The sequence below is a fragment of the Protobothrops mucrosquamatus genome, unplaced genomic scaffold (genome assembly GCF_001527695.2).
Source record: "Protobothrops mucrosquamatus isolate PMUCROS unplaced genomic scaffold, P.Mucros_1.0 scaffold411, whole genome shotgun sequence".
In the NCBI taxonomy this organism is placed as follows: domain Eukaryota; kingdom Metazoa; phylum Chordata; class Lepidosauria; order Squamata; family Viperidae; genus Protobothrops; species Protobothrops mucrosquamatus.
The window spans coordinates 448646-461804 of record NW_015386740.1 but is presented as its reverse complement, the minus strand read 5'-3'; the positions used below and the strand labels follow the sequence as shown (position 1 = coordinate 461804).

Below are 13159 nucleotides of genomic sequence, written 5' to 3'. Positions count from 1 at the left end.
GTTTTAAAGAAGAGCTAAATGCTCCAAAAAATAAAGTAAAACTAGTGTAAACCATAGCTTCTAGGCTTACATTATATCACACTTCTGTCCAACCAAAGCTTATTTGATTAAGAGTGAAAATCAGAACAAATATTGGCTCATGTAAGACTCACTGGCATCCACAATAACATTCCAATTTTAAATTTTGATCCTAATAAAATGAGTAAGCAGTACATAAAAGTAAAAAATTTGCATTTGTACTTGTAAATTCAAGAACAATTAAACCCATGTACAATTTTAAAAAGCCTTCAGACTAACTGGACGGGTAGAATCTTCCTAGAGCCAAAAGGCAACGGGCACATGGATGTAAGTCTAACCATATTCATAGTATCATAGTGGAAGGATCTTAGAGACCATCTATTCCCAAGACCTCTCTAGTACAGGAATCCACTATTAAAATATCGCCAACGGAAGCAGTTCCCAGGAAGGAGATCCCTCACTTCTCAAAGTAGTCTCTTCCACTGGTGAACAACGTTTACAGTTATGGCAGCTTATATCTGTGCAACCACATTTAATAAAAGAAAGCCTTGATTGCAATTTTTTTTTAAGCTGAACCCTTCAGCTACGTCAGCCCTGTAAGGTAGACTAGCGTCACTGAGCAGTCCGTTTTATTAGAACATCTGTAGTAACAGAATCTTGCAACTCTGAATATACTTCTCCTCTCCTCGCCCCTTGTATTTTTGTGTGAATCAAGGGGGGTGGGCCATCTGACACAAACCAAGCTTTATTTATAAGTTTTTTGTCTTAGTACTGAATCTTTCTTCTGTCCTCCATAGTTACTACAGCCGCTTAAAGAATGGTCAGTCAATTAAACATTTTCACTTGGTAGATTAAATTTTCATATATTTTTACATTATTTTAAAATTCAATAAACATGCCTAGTTCAGTTATGGAAGTTGCTGCAATCAGGTGTAATCACCACCAATGGGAATGCACTAATTCATGACAGATCTACCTATCAGTAGATCAATCTTGATGACTGAATACTCTATCCAGAATCTTAGAACTATAAAATCAAGACTCTTTTGAATTGAGCAAAATTCAGTTCATAAACACATCTATGAACATTATTTAAAAACCAAAATGTGTGCCTGTATACAGACACAAAACACATTTGCCTACATATTTTCTCTACAGCGCTGGAATTTTCTGGTGGTCTTGCAGTGAAGCACTGTGATGAAATGTGACCTCGATTCCCAGGAGGAAGGGAGTGCATTCCAGAGGAGCAAGAGTCAGCAGAGTTAATAATTAATAGTTCCCAAAATATATGGTTTGTGGTGCAGGTTCTCTGCTTTATTTTGACAGGATTTCTATGTTTAGGTAAAGGACACTGCCTAAAAGAATCTCAATGCAGTATGTTTGTCTTGGGTTTTGGAGCCTGGCATCAATCTTGCCAAATTAAAGCAGACCACTCTTAACTGTGCTGTCTTTTGCCCCTCTGGAATGCACAGCCTCCTGGAAATTTGGACTACATTCCTTCACAAATACTAAGCCCAGGCTAGGGGACTGTAATTGTCCATATTTCTAAACTTTCTAAACTGATCACTATGACACACAGAATTTGGGATTTAGATGGACCTTTTCCTGATCCATCAGGATTTCCCTTTTGTCTTCCCAAGCTTTCTTTCCATACAAGTAAGGGAGCTTAAGAGTTATGCATTTTCAGAATAACTGTTCATCAGACTTTTCATTCTTGAACCAGCACATCTTTGAGGGCTAGGAGCCTCTGTTCACATAATTCCAAAAGAATCCAACAGAGAGATTTTGCAAAAGTTGAGGTACAGCTTAATACTCAGTGAGCATCTTTCCTATCACAAGTCCGTTCAGATAACCTTTTGAGTACTTGGAGACTGTCCATCTGCTCTCCTGCTCCTTCTGTCCCAAAGGAAAATGTCTTTACCTTAAGTAGATAAAAAAATAGATATATTATGCTGTCAGCACTTGGTCCTATTAGACAGATAGAATTGCCAGCAACAAAAGATACTGCTGAAGTAGTTGGAGAAGGCCTTTTCCCTTCCTTTTTTTCTTGTAGGAGGCAATAAAAATGTAGGAAATACACAGAATCTATGGTGTAAGCTGAATGAAGGTAGAAGACTGGGTGTGTCTGTCTGTCTGTTTCTTTCCCTCCCCCCCCCCTCTCTCTCTTTCTCTCTCTCACACAGAAACACATGTTCTGCTGGGGTTACCATGATCTCAGATGATTGTCCAAAAGGACTCTACAGTTGTGATGGAACAAATGTATTTTCTTCTTCATCATCATCTTTTTTTGCTAGATACCTTACACTGGATGCAACTCAGGTGCAAAGAGCTTATATGTGTGAGCTACCCCAATTCTGCAACCTTAAGTGGCTTGTGAATTGCACTTTTCATTGGCACCTGAATCTGATTTGAGCAAAGAATTTATTTGATTTTTTTTTACTTCCAACTATATGTTATTTATAATTTAATTAGTGCTGTGATTTTCAGTACTTAAAATGCTGAATTAAAAAAGGGATGCAAAATATCTAAGCCAATATTTTTTTTTCTCCACTCAAGTAATTACAGTTTAATAAAATATTTTCTTTTGAAATTCCTAGACATTGGCTGTTCAATATTATTAGTGCATTGCCCTCAGACAACAATAGATGGCAGCAGCAGATCTTGGATATAGTACTAGATACAATATAAGGCCATCATTTTAGCTGGAAGTCTTCAATCATTTGGGTGTTTTAAAGTATTCTACATAAGAAAAAAGTTGATGAAAGAAAATAAACATTCTTTTCTTTATGATCTGGATTCAAAGTCAGAATGCATACTGCAACAACTAAATAACTGATTTTCTGGAGCTGTTTCAAGCTGCCTCTTGTAATTTAAATTGTAAACTTCTGGCCTTATGTCACTCTAACAAAGTATACATAAACACAAAAGGGATTTATCTTTGTTCTCTTTTCTGCATGTGTATGTGAATGCTAAAACATTTTCAAATACTCAACTGTATAATATGCCTTGTTCCCCTTTCTGTATCTGAAGAACTACCTGCACTAAAATAGCTTTTAATTACTTATTATGTGGTGCCCTGCTACACACAATGGAAAGTACTGTTTAATAAAGAATAAAATCACCCTTTTGTTACTATATCAGTGAAATTAAATGGAATAGTTTCTTTTTCTTTGAGTTTCAAGAAACATGCTCCTCCCAAATTAATAAATTAAGATTGTACTTTGAATTCTGATAAAAGGGTTGCAAACTTATACATTTTTTTAAGATTAAAATATAGACTGTAGTAATATACAGTTATCTAGCATTTTTCTTTGTATTTTAGATCAAAGTTTCTTTTTTCAAACCAACAAGATTGGTGGGAATGTCAAAATGTTAATCTTTTCATATTTATACATTTTCATCAATATGAAGCAGCATGATTTTGATCTATGAAAATCTAATCTATTTGGTTATGGAGGTGGCTATTGTGATTTATAAAAAAAACCAAGAAATACTGAAAACAAAACTGTTCACAAAATCTTAATTATAAAATGGGAAAACCTTACGTGATGCCTTATACAGCCCTATTTTGTTTAACTTCAAACCAATTACTGTTTCAAGTTGAAATAAGTGCACTATGTAGTCATTAATAAACAAGATACTAATTTAGCCAGATAAATTATTTCGTCTAGGATCTTCTTCATTATTTGTTTATTTTCTCTTTTTTTCCCATTTCCAATATGTAGTTTTTATTTTGATTTTATTTTTTTTTAAATGTTAGCGTACTACCTTGTGAAACTGAAAAATAAATATGCACTAATAAATAAGGAACAGTTTTGGTCTGGAGGTCTTAATTCTCTAGCACAATATCGATCCACTGAGTTGCCCATTTCTCTCTGCTCAGCTGGACCACGGGTTTACCATCAAGAGATCAGGGTCTTTGGACTACTACCAACAACCAGGAATGTATTGGATAAGGTATGAGATGGTACAGCTCCAACAGTCAGTGTTTCCATGGCAACGTGCTGGCAGTCTCCATTAACCAGTTACTTCAGTGAATAAACATGTTTTTTTTTATTTGTTACCCAGTCCATATGCTGCTTTATCAGTTTCATTTGAATCTTGGTCGAGATGCCACACCCCTCATTCCCTTTCTTCACCCATTATTCACACTGACATTGCAAGCTTATTCTTCATTGCACATGCTCAGTATCAAGTGCTCCCTATAGTTAAAAGGACAGTGTATACAGAAAAATGAAATGTTCACGCAATATTTTATTTTATGTTAACAGTTTTTAATATCCTGTGCTCTTTCTTTTTCTACCTATGAAATGGCAACAGGATATCAATACATATAGAACTACATTTATATTTATTTTTTCTCTCTGAGATACAAAATTATATACTGTCATTTTAAATTTCCCCTTCCCAACCACAATCCTTATCTTAGAATGAACAATGCATTGACATGACATAGTATTGAGAAGCTTTACCCTGTTCAATGAAATATAATGCATTGTATGTGCTCTGGTTAGCTTGTGTTTTCAAAGTATGCACATTTTTGTTACTCCGTTTTAAAAGAAGTGGATAAAAATGATATTGCATGAATCTACCTCTCTCTTTAGTACATCACTTTTTATTATGTGGTAGGATTGTGACTAAGAATTCCTGCTCAATTGAAAATAGGTGTTACCTGCAATGATGCATAATTTTGCTACAAAGATGAATACAGTATCTAGTATATGATATTTATTGATGTTCAGTTTTTATACATTTTGGTAACTTTATAAATATGGGTTTTTGTAACCTTTGAAAAGACTCAGTAGGATGAACTAAATATTGACAAATATTTTTATGTTCAAGGAATTGCTTTCAGTTCTGTAGAAGGCTTGTCCAGATTGTGCAGATCTAACCTTTATTAATATAATTGTGGCAGTAGTCAATACAAGCATTTACAGTAAATTAAATATTCCCTCTATATATTTTAATTAAAATATCTGGATTAGATTGCAATTTTTCCAACCTTTAGAAAAATAACCTTTCTTGTGACCAGAAATTGATCTTTATAGGAAGAAAAAGTTGAATGGATGCCTTCTTGAAGTATATATTCAGTTTCTATTCTGTCAGTATTCAAAATCATATCTATATGTCACAGTATTTTAAATCTTTAATCAGAATTTATCTAATTGCATGCATTAGAATGATTAGATTATGCACACTTGCTTGAAAAATTCAAGACTGAAAAGTGTTTACATGCCTATCAAGACTGCTGGTAATACCAAACAAAATTAATAGAAATTACTGTATTTTTGGTAACGATGATTTAAACGTTTGCTTCACTACTTCCTATACACATATAGATTGATCATGTGTTGCATACTACTAAGTATACCAGATTTTTATGTAAAGAATAAATTGGGATAACAGTTTTACATCAGAAGGAATATTTAGGTGTGAATTTACACAGATGAATTAAAAATTCCAGATTCACTAATTAAGGCACAATATGTTGATTGGAAATGCTTTTATCCCTTCTACTAATTGAAAATTTCTATTTAGAACACTGTGTATTTAAAATGCAAAAAGATACATAATCATAATGTTAGAAAACATTATTTGGAAAGGTTTCCTGATGGTGATGTCTCTTGTAGTTTCTAGCTTTGGGGAGCAGGTACAAAAATCATCAAGTTGTATTAGTTTTTAAATACCTTCATCTCCAACTTCCACTAAGTAGTTGAATCTCTGTCCACAGGTATATATTAATAGTACCATAACCAATGCATTCAAAAGTGTATGAGATATGAATAAATGTATTCATATAAAATGTATGCTGTCTATTGCTTTAGAGGAATTATGAAACCCATCTTATCAGATCAGTTAAGACATAAAAGTATAACATTCAAGGATTAGCATATTAGCATATATCTAGGCAATGTACTGTATGTAGCTCAAAATACTATAAAATTATGAATAGAAAGAACTGTTAAAATAATTAATATGAAGACTGTACATGGCATGGTGTCCATGCTGACTTTTGACTCAGTTTACAGATTATATGTATGGTCTTGACCAATGGCTTTTTAATATATATATATACTGGAAAACTGGTCATTAATGGGCTACACTGTACATATGCAGTAGATTACAATAATTGGTACCATTCTAAGAGAAATATTATTCTCATGCATGCTTCATATTAATAGAAGATTGTTTATCATGTAGGATCATATGACATCAGTGTCAGCTGGAACTCCTGTCTATAGTTAGTAAATGTATGAAAATTTCCAAGCTTGGTTCATTCTGAATTTAAATCTATATACTTTATTTCTAATCTCACATAAGTCATAAGTAGTGATTGATGCTCAGTCAGTCAAAGGCAAAAAAAAACAAAAAACAGAACAAAAGTACAGTACAGTATTTCTAAACAGTTTGATTCTGATGTTTCCATCAGAAATCTTCTGTACTGTACTTTTATTCTGGGGTTTAGTTCTTTTGCCTTTTCTTTTTTTTAGGCAACATGTTTAATCATGTGTGTCTGTATTTGTGTATGCAAATGCATTTATGCACTTGTCTCTGTGAGTTCATATATGATATGTGTGTGTGTTGTAGGGTATGCTTTTTTGCTATGCTAGCAATGGTTTCTATTACAAACTATAAATAGTAATATAGTTTATATAATTTATAATATTGTTTGTATACTAGGTAAAACCCTGACTGTAGCAAAGCAGAGGATTTGGGACCTAGATATCTAAAATGACAGAACCAAAATCTTCTGTTCCTTCTATAGCACAACCGTTCCTCCTACCTGGATTATCAGTAGATATTTCATTAACATTACAAAAGAAATTATTTATTTTAGCCAAATTGGGGTGTTATTAGGATAATAGTTAATATAAGCCTCCCATACGAGGGCCAATTTTTTTCTATTCAGACTCAGAAGGTGGAATCTGTCTCACATGTGCTATTAAAATTCCCATTATAGATTGCCATCAAGTTTAATACTTCCAATTGTTAACAATTCTAATTGCCATTGTGAACAGGAGGCTATTACCCTTCTCCTGGGTGACCACCCTTCAGAAATATCTAAGAAGATTGCAAACTTCTTATCAATAGCTATAGAAGCTATCTGGTTCCTCCTGCATGTTATTAACTATTAGCTGCTAATTGTTTTAGGATTTTCTTGCTATTTTAAAATTTCATTTGTATAGTTATTGTATTGCATGCTGGTCTTTTTATGGGTTTTGTCTTGGACCATAATTAAATTTTGATTTCATTTGATTTCATTCATAATAGATAAACTATATACAATATAGCTTATATTATCGCATTTTAATGATATATTGTAAATTGTTTTTAACATCAGTAATGGGAACTAGTAGGCAAATTATAATAAACAACAGCAGAAATAATGTTACACTGGAAGTTATCCTTTTTCTGAAGCATAAAGATAGATGAAGAAAGCTTTTAAAAAGAGAAAATGAATGACATTAAGAAAGAAAAAGTAAGGTCCTCCAAAGAAAAACAGCCTAAGATATTGTTATAATCAGTCATGTATTTCCTACACCTTGCTGTTGATACAGATCAGATCTCAGCTTCAACAGCTTTAAGATGAGTGGATTCAACTCCCAGAATTCCTCAGCCAGCATGTTTAATCATTTCATGATACTTTTTAACATATTTAACATATAAATGTTAATTTAACTTGGATGTTCTAGTATTTTCATTTTGGGGAGGAAACATTAAAAACGAGTGCATCCTTTTTTAAAAAAAAAAAACACCAGTCCTTGCAAGTGTATTTTATTCATTGATATCATCAAATGTCTAATAATACTAATATAGTAAAGGAATCTATACAGAAGCACAATGCTTTGTCTATTATACTGTATAACAGCATTTGGATTGATTAATATATAATGAATTATAGGTCTAGTAGATGGCGTAATCACAATAAGATTATGAAGATATTATGTTGAGCTCCAATCTTTAAAGCTAGAGTGATTTTGTCAAATCACAGTCCTTAAGTTCCTCACTTAAAAGATATGAATATGATGAAATAAAAAGGAAGAAAATCTTAGCTTTATATCCTGCCAGAATTTAAATGGGAACATTGCTTTTTTCCAAAGAAAAAAAAGGAAAGAACAATGGTGAGAAAACTGCCATTTAGTTTTATGCTGATAGAGACAATGATAAAGTATGTTTGGAACTTAACATTAGTAAAACTGAATAACATTATATAGATTTGAGTGTGGAAGTTTCATGAACCCTTCTTGGTCTATAGTATTATACACAATATTTTTTATTCTAACTAATTCAAGCTCTATTATCTTACTTAAGTCAATATGATTTTACATACTGATGGAATTTGGAATACAGCGGTACCTTGGCACTTGTTAATTGGTTCTAGAAGGCACGATAAGTACTAAAAACAAGTACTAAACAAACCATATGACTTACCACATGACCCTTTGTTTTGGCCAGGAAGGACTTCCTATCTGTCCCTTTTCCTATGTCAGCAACCTTCCCAGCATGGCTGACTTCCTGTCTGCCCTCGGTGGTCATCCTTGCTTCCTTTTGCAATGACCTTCCTGGCATGGCTGACTTTCTGTCTGTTCTCCATGGACGTCCCCCTCTTCCAGTCACAGCAGATCAAGTACCAAACGAATGAGTACTGGGACAACATTTCTGTGTCAAATGTATCAAGTACCAAATTCAATGAGTTTTAAAGCAGTTGAATACTGAGGTATCACTGTAGGTTATTTAATATTAATTGCCATGGGAACATGCATGGAGTAAAAAATGTATTTATTATTTATTTATTAGATGTATTATAGCCTCCCCACTCCAAAAGACTCTAGGAGGCTATTATTCATTTGTTAGTTAGATTTATTTCCTGTCTTTTACTGAGTAGTTCAATTATTCTTACACTTGAAGACAGGGATTTACAATTTAATAACAGTGTTACAAATTGTGCTTGATACCAATTAGCTGGTGCAAATCTTTCTAAAATAATATATTCTGTTTACTTTGGAAGTCTTACCTCAAGCAAGTTAAAAAAAAAGTCAAATGCAATTTATGGTGCCTACAGGAATATTTTCACAATAATGGAACAGTTTTTCTACTATCTTCTTCAAGATCTAGGATTTATTGGTGGTCATATTTAGTAATGACCAGATCTGACCCTGCTTATTATTTTCAAGAACAAGCCAAAGTCAGTTAGGTGTTGGAGAACATCAATAGAGGCTTCTTAGTTGTCTTTGTAAACATTTTCCACATCAATTGTTACCTGGAATTGTTAGCTCTCTATATTTTTCTTGAAACACACAGCAATTCTGTGAAAAATAAATAAAATTGTTTAGCATGTCAGGTCTTTCAGTATATGCCTAGATTCATTTAGGTTTTAATCTAGACTAGTGTCACAAATGGCATGCGTAGCCTAGTTCCGATCATAGCCATTAGGTCACCTGACAGGATAGGTAATTAAATCTAGTCTTCCTTGCCTCAGTTTCTATCAAAGTTAGTAATTAGTTTTTCTACCATCTTGACAAGGATGTATGAGGCCATTTAAGTTGTTAAATCTATTCATGGATAATCATATAAGGATTACTTTTGATTACATTAAAGGTACATTCACTGGAGAATAAGAATAGGGCTGTTCTTTGTACTGTGTTGTTGACTGAGAACCTGAATATTTTACAGAAAATACTAACTTTTATAGTTCAATGAAGAGAATGGAGCCTGATCATTAATGAATCAAAGTCCAATAAGGTTATACTTAACAGGAAAATAAAGTAATTATTCATAAATTATGGAAAAAGTAGAGCAAATAAATGAATTTGTATTGTAGAATGACATGTATCTTGATAGAATGTAGAAAAAGATGGAAAAATGATAAAACATTCAGGTGCTTGCAGAAAAAAAGTATATTTCTATGATATGAATTGTTGCAAGGGCCAAATACTGGTTGATAGAAGCAAAAATGGCTGTAAATAAGATGCTGTGTTATTGTGCAGAAGTGAGAGTTGTATACATCAGGATAAACATTGGAAACCATCAGAATGGGGTACCTAAGTCTATGAGTTGAAAAATGCAGAAATAAGATTAAATCTGCTAAATGAATGCAGATTGAAAACAAACATGAATTATTGGTATAAAATAAGAATGTTGAAGTATATTTGTTACATACAACAGAATAAATGAAGATAAAGTTGCAAAATAAATATATGAAGAAAGAGTAAATAGGTCTCAGGGAAGAGAAAGAGTTAAAAAAATTCCATCCACAAACTGGATGAGAAATTTCAAGATAAATGGCAGTATATGAAATGGTGTATGGACATCTTGGAAAGAAGTATGATTTACAAAGATAGAAAGACAGGAGGATCTGAAGTTTCAACATCTACTTCAATAGCTGTCACTTTCATGGAAGCCTGCCACTTACATGATGGATCAATTTTCAACTGAGTTTATTAAGATTTATACAGGAATAAACAATCTTTTAAGCTAATAGTGCCAAAGGAAATTTGTAATTGCTCCATAACTTTTCTTCTAACATCTCCCAACCCATCATACACAACTTCATATTCTCTACCATTACAGCCTTTGTCTTAGAAGGTAGAAAACTCCTCCTCCTTCTCATTATAAGTCAAAATAATGCTAAAGAGGGACCAGGATCTTTTTTTTTTTTTGCAAACATATTATTAATAATAATAATGATAAAGTTGGAAGGGTCCTTGGAGGTCATCTACTCCTGCATCATGGATGTGTCATAGATCGTGATTTTGCTATAGTTCTCATGTGTAGGTTGCTTATTGATCTGGATAACTAGAAAAGTAAAGGGTTGAATTAGACATAAGAGCAAAAGATTTTGATTTAAACAATATGAACCCCAATCACATAGAAATATGAGGATTAGTTCATCCTTAAAATCAAAACAAAAAGTTGCTTATCCTTGCACCAGGAGAAAGTTATTCTGGATTGTAGTGGAGATTTTAATTTAGACTTTCCTGCTGAAAGGAAAATTTTTTCATGAATCTGGGATTAATATAAAAATGATGTGATGTGAGTCAATCTTTAAATGAACTCCTTTTGTGCACAGAAATATTTTAAATGCAAATCTGTATGTCATAGAATAGTAATGTATGCCATTCTCTCCATTTGTTACAGAGAATTATATACTGTAAATTCTATCTCTGTAATGTGAATATGTTTCCAAATGTCTTCTGCTTTCTATTAAAATATAATCATAAAGTTGGTTTTAAAGCACAACTTTGAAAACCGTTTTAGGCTTTTTCCAAGGACCAACTGTAAACAAAGAACTTTTGGCAAACGATAGCAGTTGGAGTTTAGTATTGTCTTTTTTCCCCCCAAGATCCAAAGATGAACTTTTATTGCCACTTTCTATCAGTCCTTTAAATATTCTAACTATAAAACTATTAGTGGAACAATTTAGCTTAACTGAATCCATTTGCTTTATAAACTTTGTCCATCTTCTGCTTTTATTACATTTTGGGATTCTGACTGCATGTTTAAAGACATCCCAAACTAACAAAACTTGGACTGGCTCTGAAAATTAAAAACATGCTTATTAGGGCCAACATTATATCAGGTTATTAAATAATTACTTGAATTTCTGTCGATGTAGTTTAAATCTTTCCAAAAGTCTCTCTGTGTCTATGTTTAAATAGGAAATAGGTAGTGGTGAGGAGAATCTAGCTGGGGGTTGGACTCGATGACCTCCAAGATCCCTTCCAACTTTATTATTATTATTATTATTATTATTATTATTATTATTATTATTATTATTATTATTATTATTATTATTATTATTATTATTATTATTATTATTATTATTATTATTATTATTATTATTATTATACTAAGCCTGTCACCCAAGAAATTCCAGCTCACACTGGAATTTGGTAGCAATTTAATTCACACTGAGACATGGCCAACATGAGATGAAGAGAATGGGAAGAGTAGTTTGTTTGGCTAGAAAACGTATAAAAAGAGCAACAGGGAAACTTAGTGCAAACTTATGGGAAGGAGAAATGGTCTGTGTGCTTTTGTAATGTGTGTGCAAATGCCTGAGTTAAAAGGGAAAGAGGAGTAATGAGTAGTGAGAGCATGAAGTGAGAGAAGGAGTAAGCATGTTGAGAATACCTCTCTCTTGTCTGATCGTTCTATCAAAATCCAATATTTGTAGCAATGCATTTTTATGAATACTTTCACTATTTTGAACATTGGCAAATATTTATTTCTCTCATTTGATTAAATTGCATTGAATTTCTATTCAGAACCAAGACCTCATTTGAAAAAGCAGTTAGTCTGCATCTTGCCTGAAACCTGAACCCATTATTCAAAAAAAAATTAATAGCTTCCAGAAGTCTAACATATGGCATCCATACAGAGACATGCACTCATACTGTACATGCTTGATGAGATCACACTGCCTCTTTATAGGTTGGATTATGCACTTTGATATGAATTGAGTCATGTAATGGATTAAAGCTTGCAAAACTAGCCAAACCTGGTGATTGTGGAGGGTGGGGTGGGGTTAATTTGACCTGGGTTGAGGTTTGCTTTGAAAAAGAGGAAAAATGAGAGTCAGATTTGCTGTTTCATGCACAGCCTAATCTCATCTATTCTCATTTTATGCCCCTGCCAGACCACCGCTCTTGATAAGGAGAGGCAGGTTTTCCGACGAAGACGCAACCCGGATGTGAGGGGACGTTTTAAGCCACAGCCACCACCTCCTGAACTCAACTCTGAATCAGAAGACTATTCACCAAGTTCATCTGAGACTGTTCGCTCACCCAATTCGCCCTTTTAATACATCACTTCTGTTGAAGGTCTTGGCTTAACCCTTTGAGATTTTGACAATTCTTGAAACCATGTGCAATTTTTCCATTTGATTTTTGTCTGTATCAGTTGCTTGACAAAGATGCCAGAAAGGAGTTTTATGGTATCTTTATAACAATAGTTTCCTATATGTTTGAGATGGTCTTTGTTTTCTGTCTAGACTAGCCTTCTGCAGCCTGACACCCACAGATGTGGTGGGACTGTCCTTTCAGAATTTCCAAGCATTCCCGTTTCACATTTGAAGAGTACCAGATTGGGGAAGCCTAGTCTAAATTGTGATTTGCTGCTAATATGATCCTCAAAAGGT

General features: G+C 33.2%; 1 protein-coding gene across 3 annotated transcripts in view; it reads left to right on the top strand.

The window, feature by feature from the left end:
* The window catches only part of DCLK1 (doublecortin like kinase 1), a 159335-nt gene extending 146512 nt beyond the window's left edge, over nucleotides 1-12823 (top strand). For 2 of the 3 annotated variants that reach the window (XM_015816185.1, XM_015816184.1), the window contains exon 16: nucleotides 12659-12823. In XM_015816185.1, the coding sequence (XP_015671671.1) occupies nucleotides 12659-12823 (165 nt within the window). Of the gene's footprint in view, nucleotides 1-3901; nucleotides 3976-12658 lie in introns of all 3 variants that reach the window. The other variant, XM_015816186.1, reaches the window with a different exon arrangement.
* The last annotated feature ends 336 nt before the right edge of the window (nucleotides 12824-13159 follow it).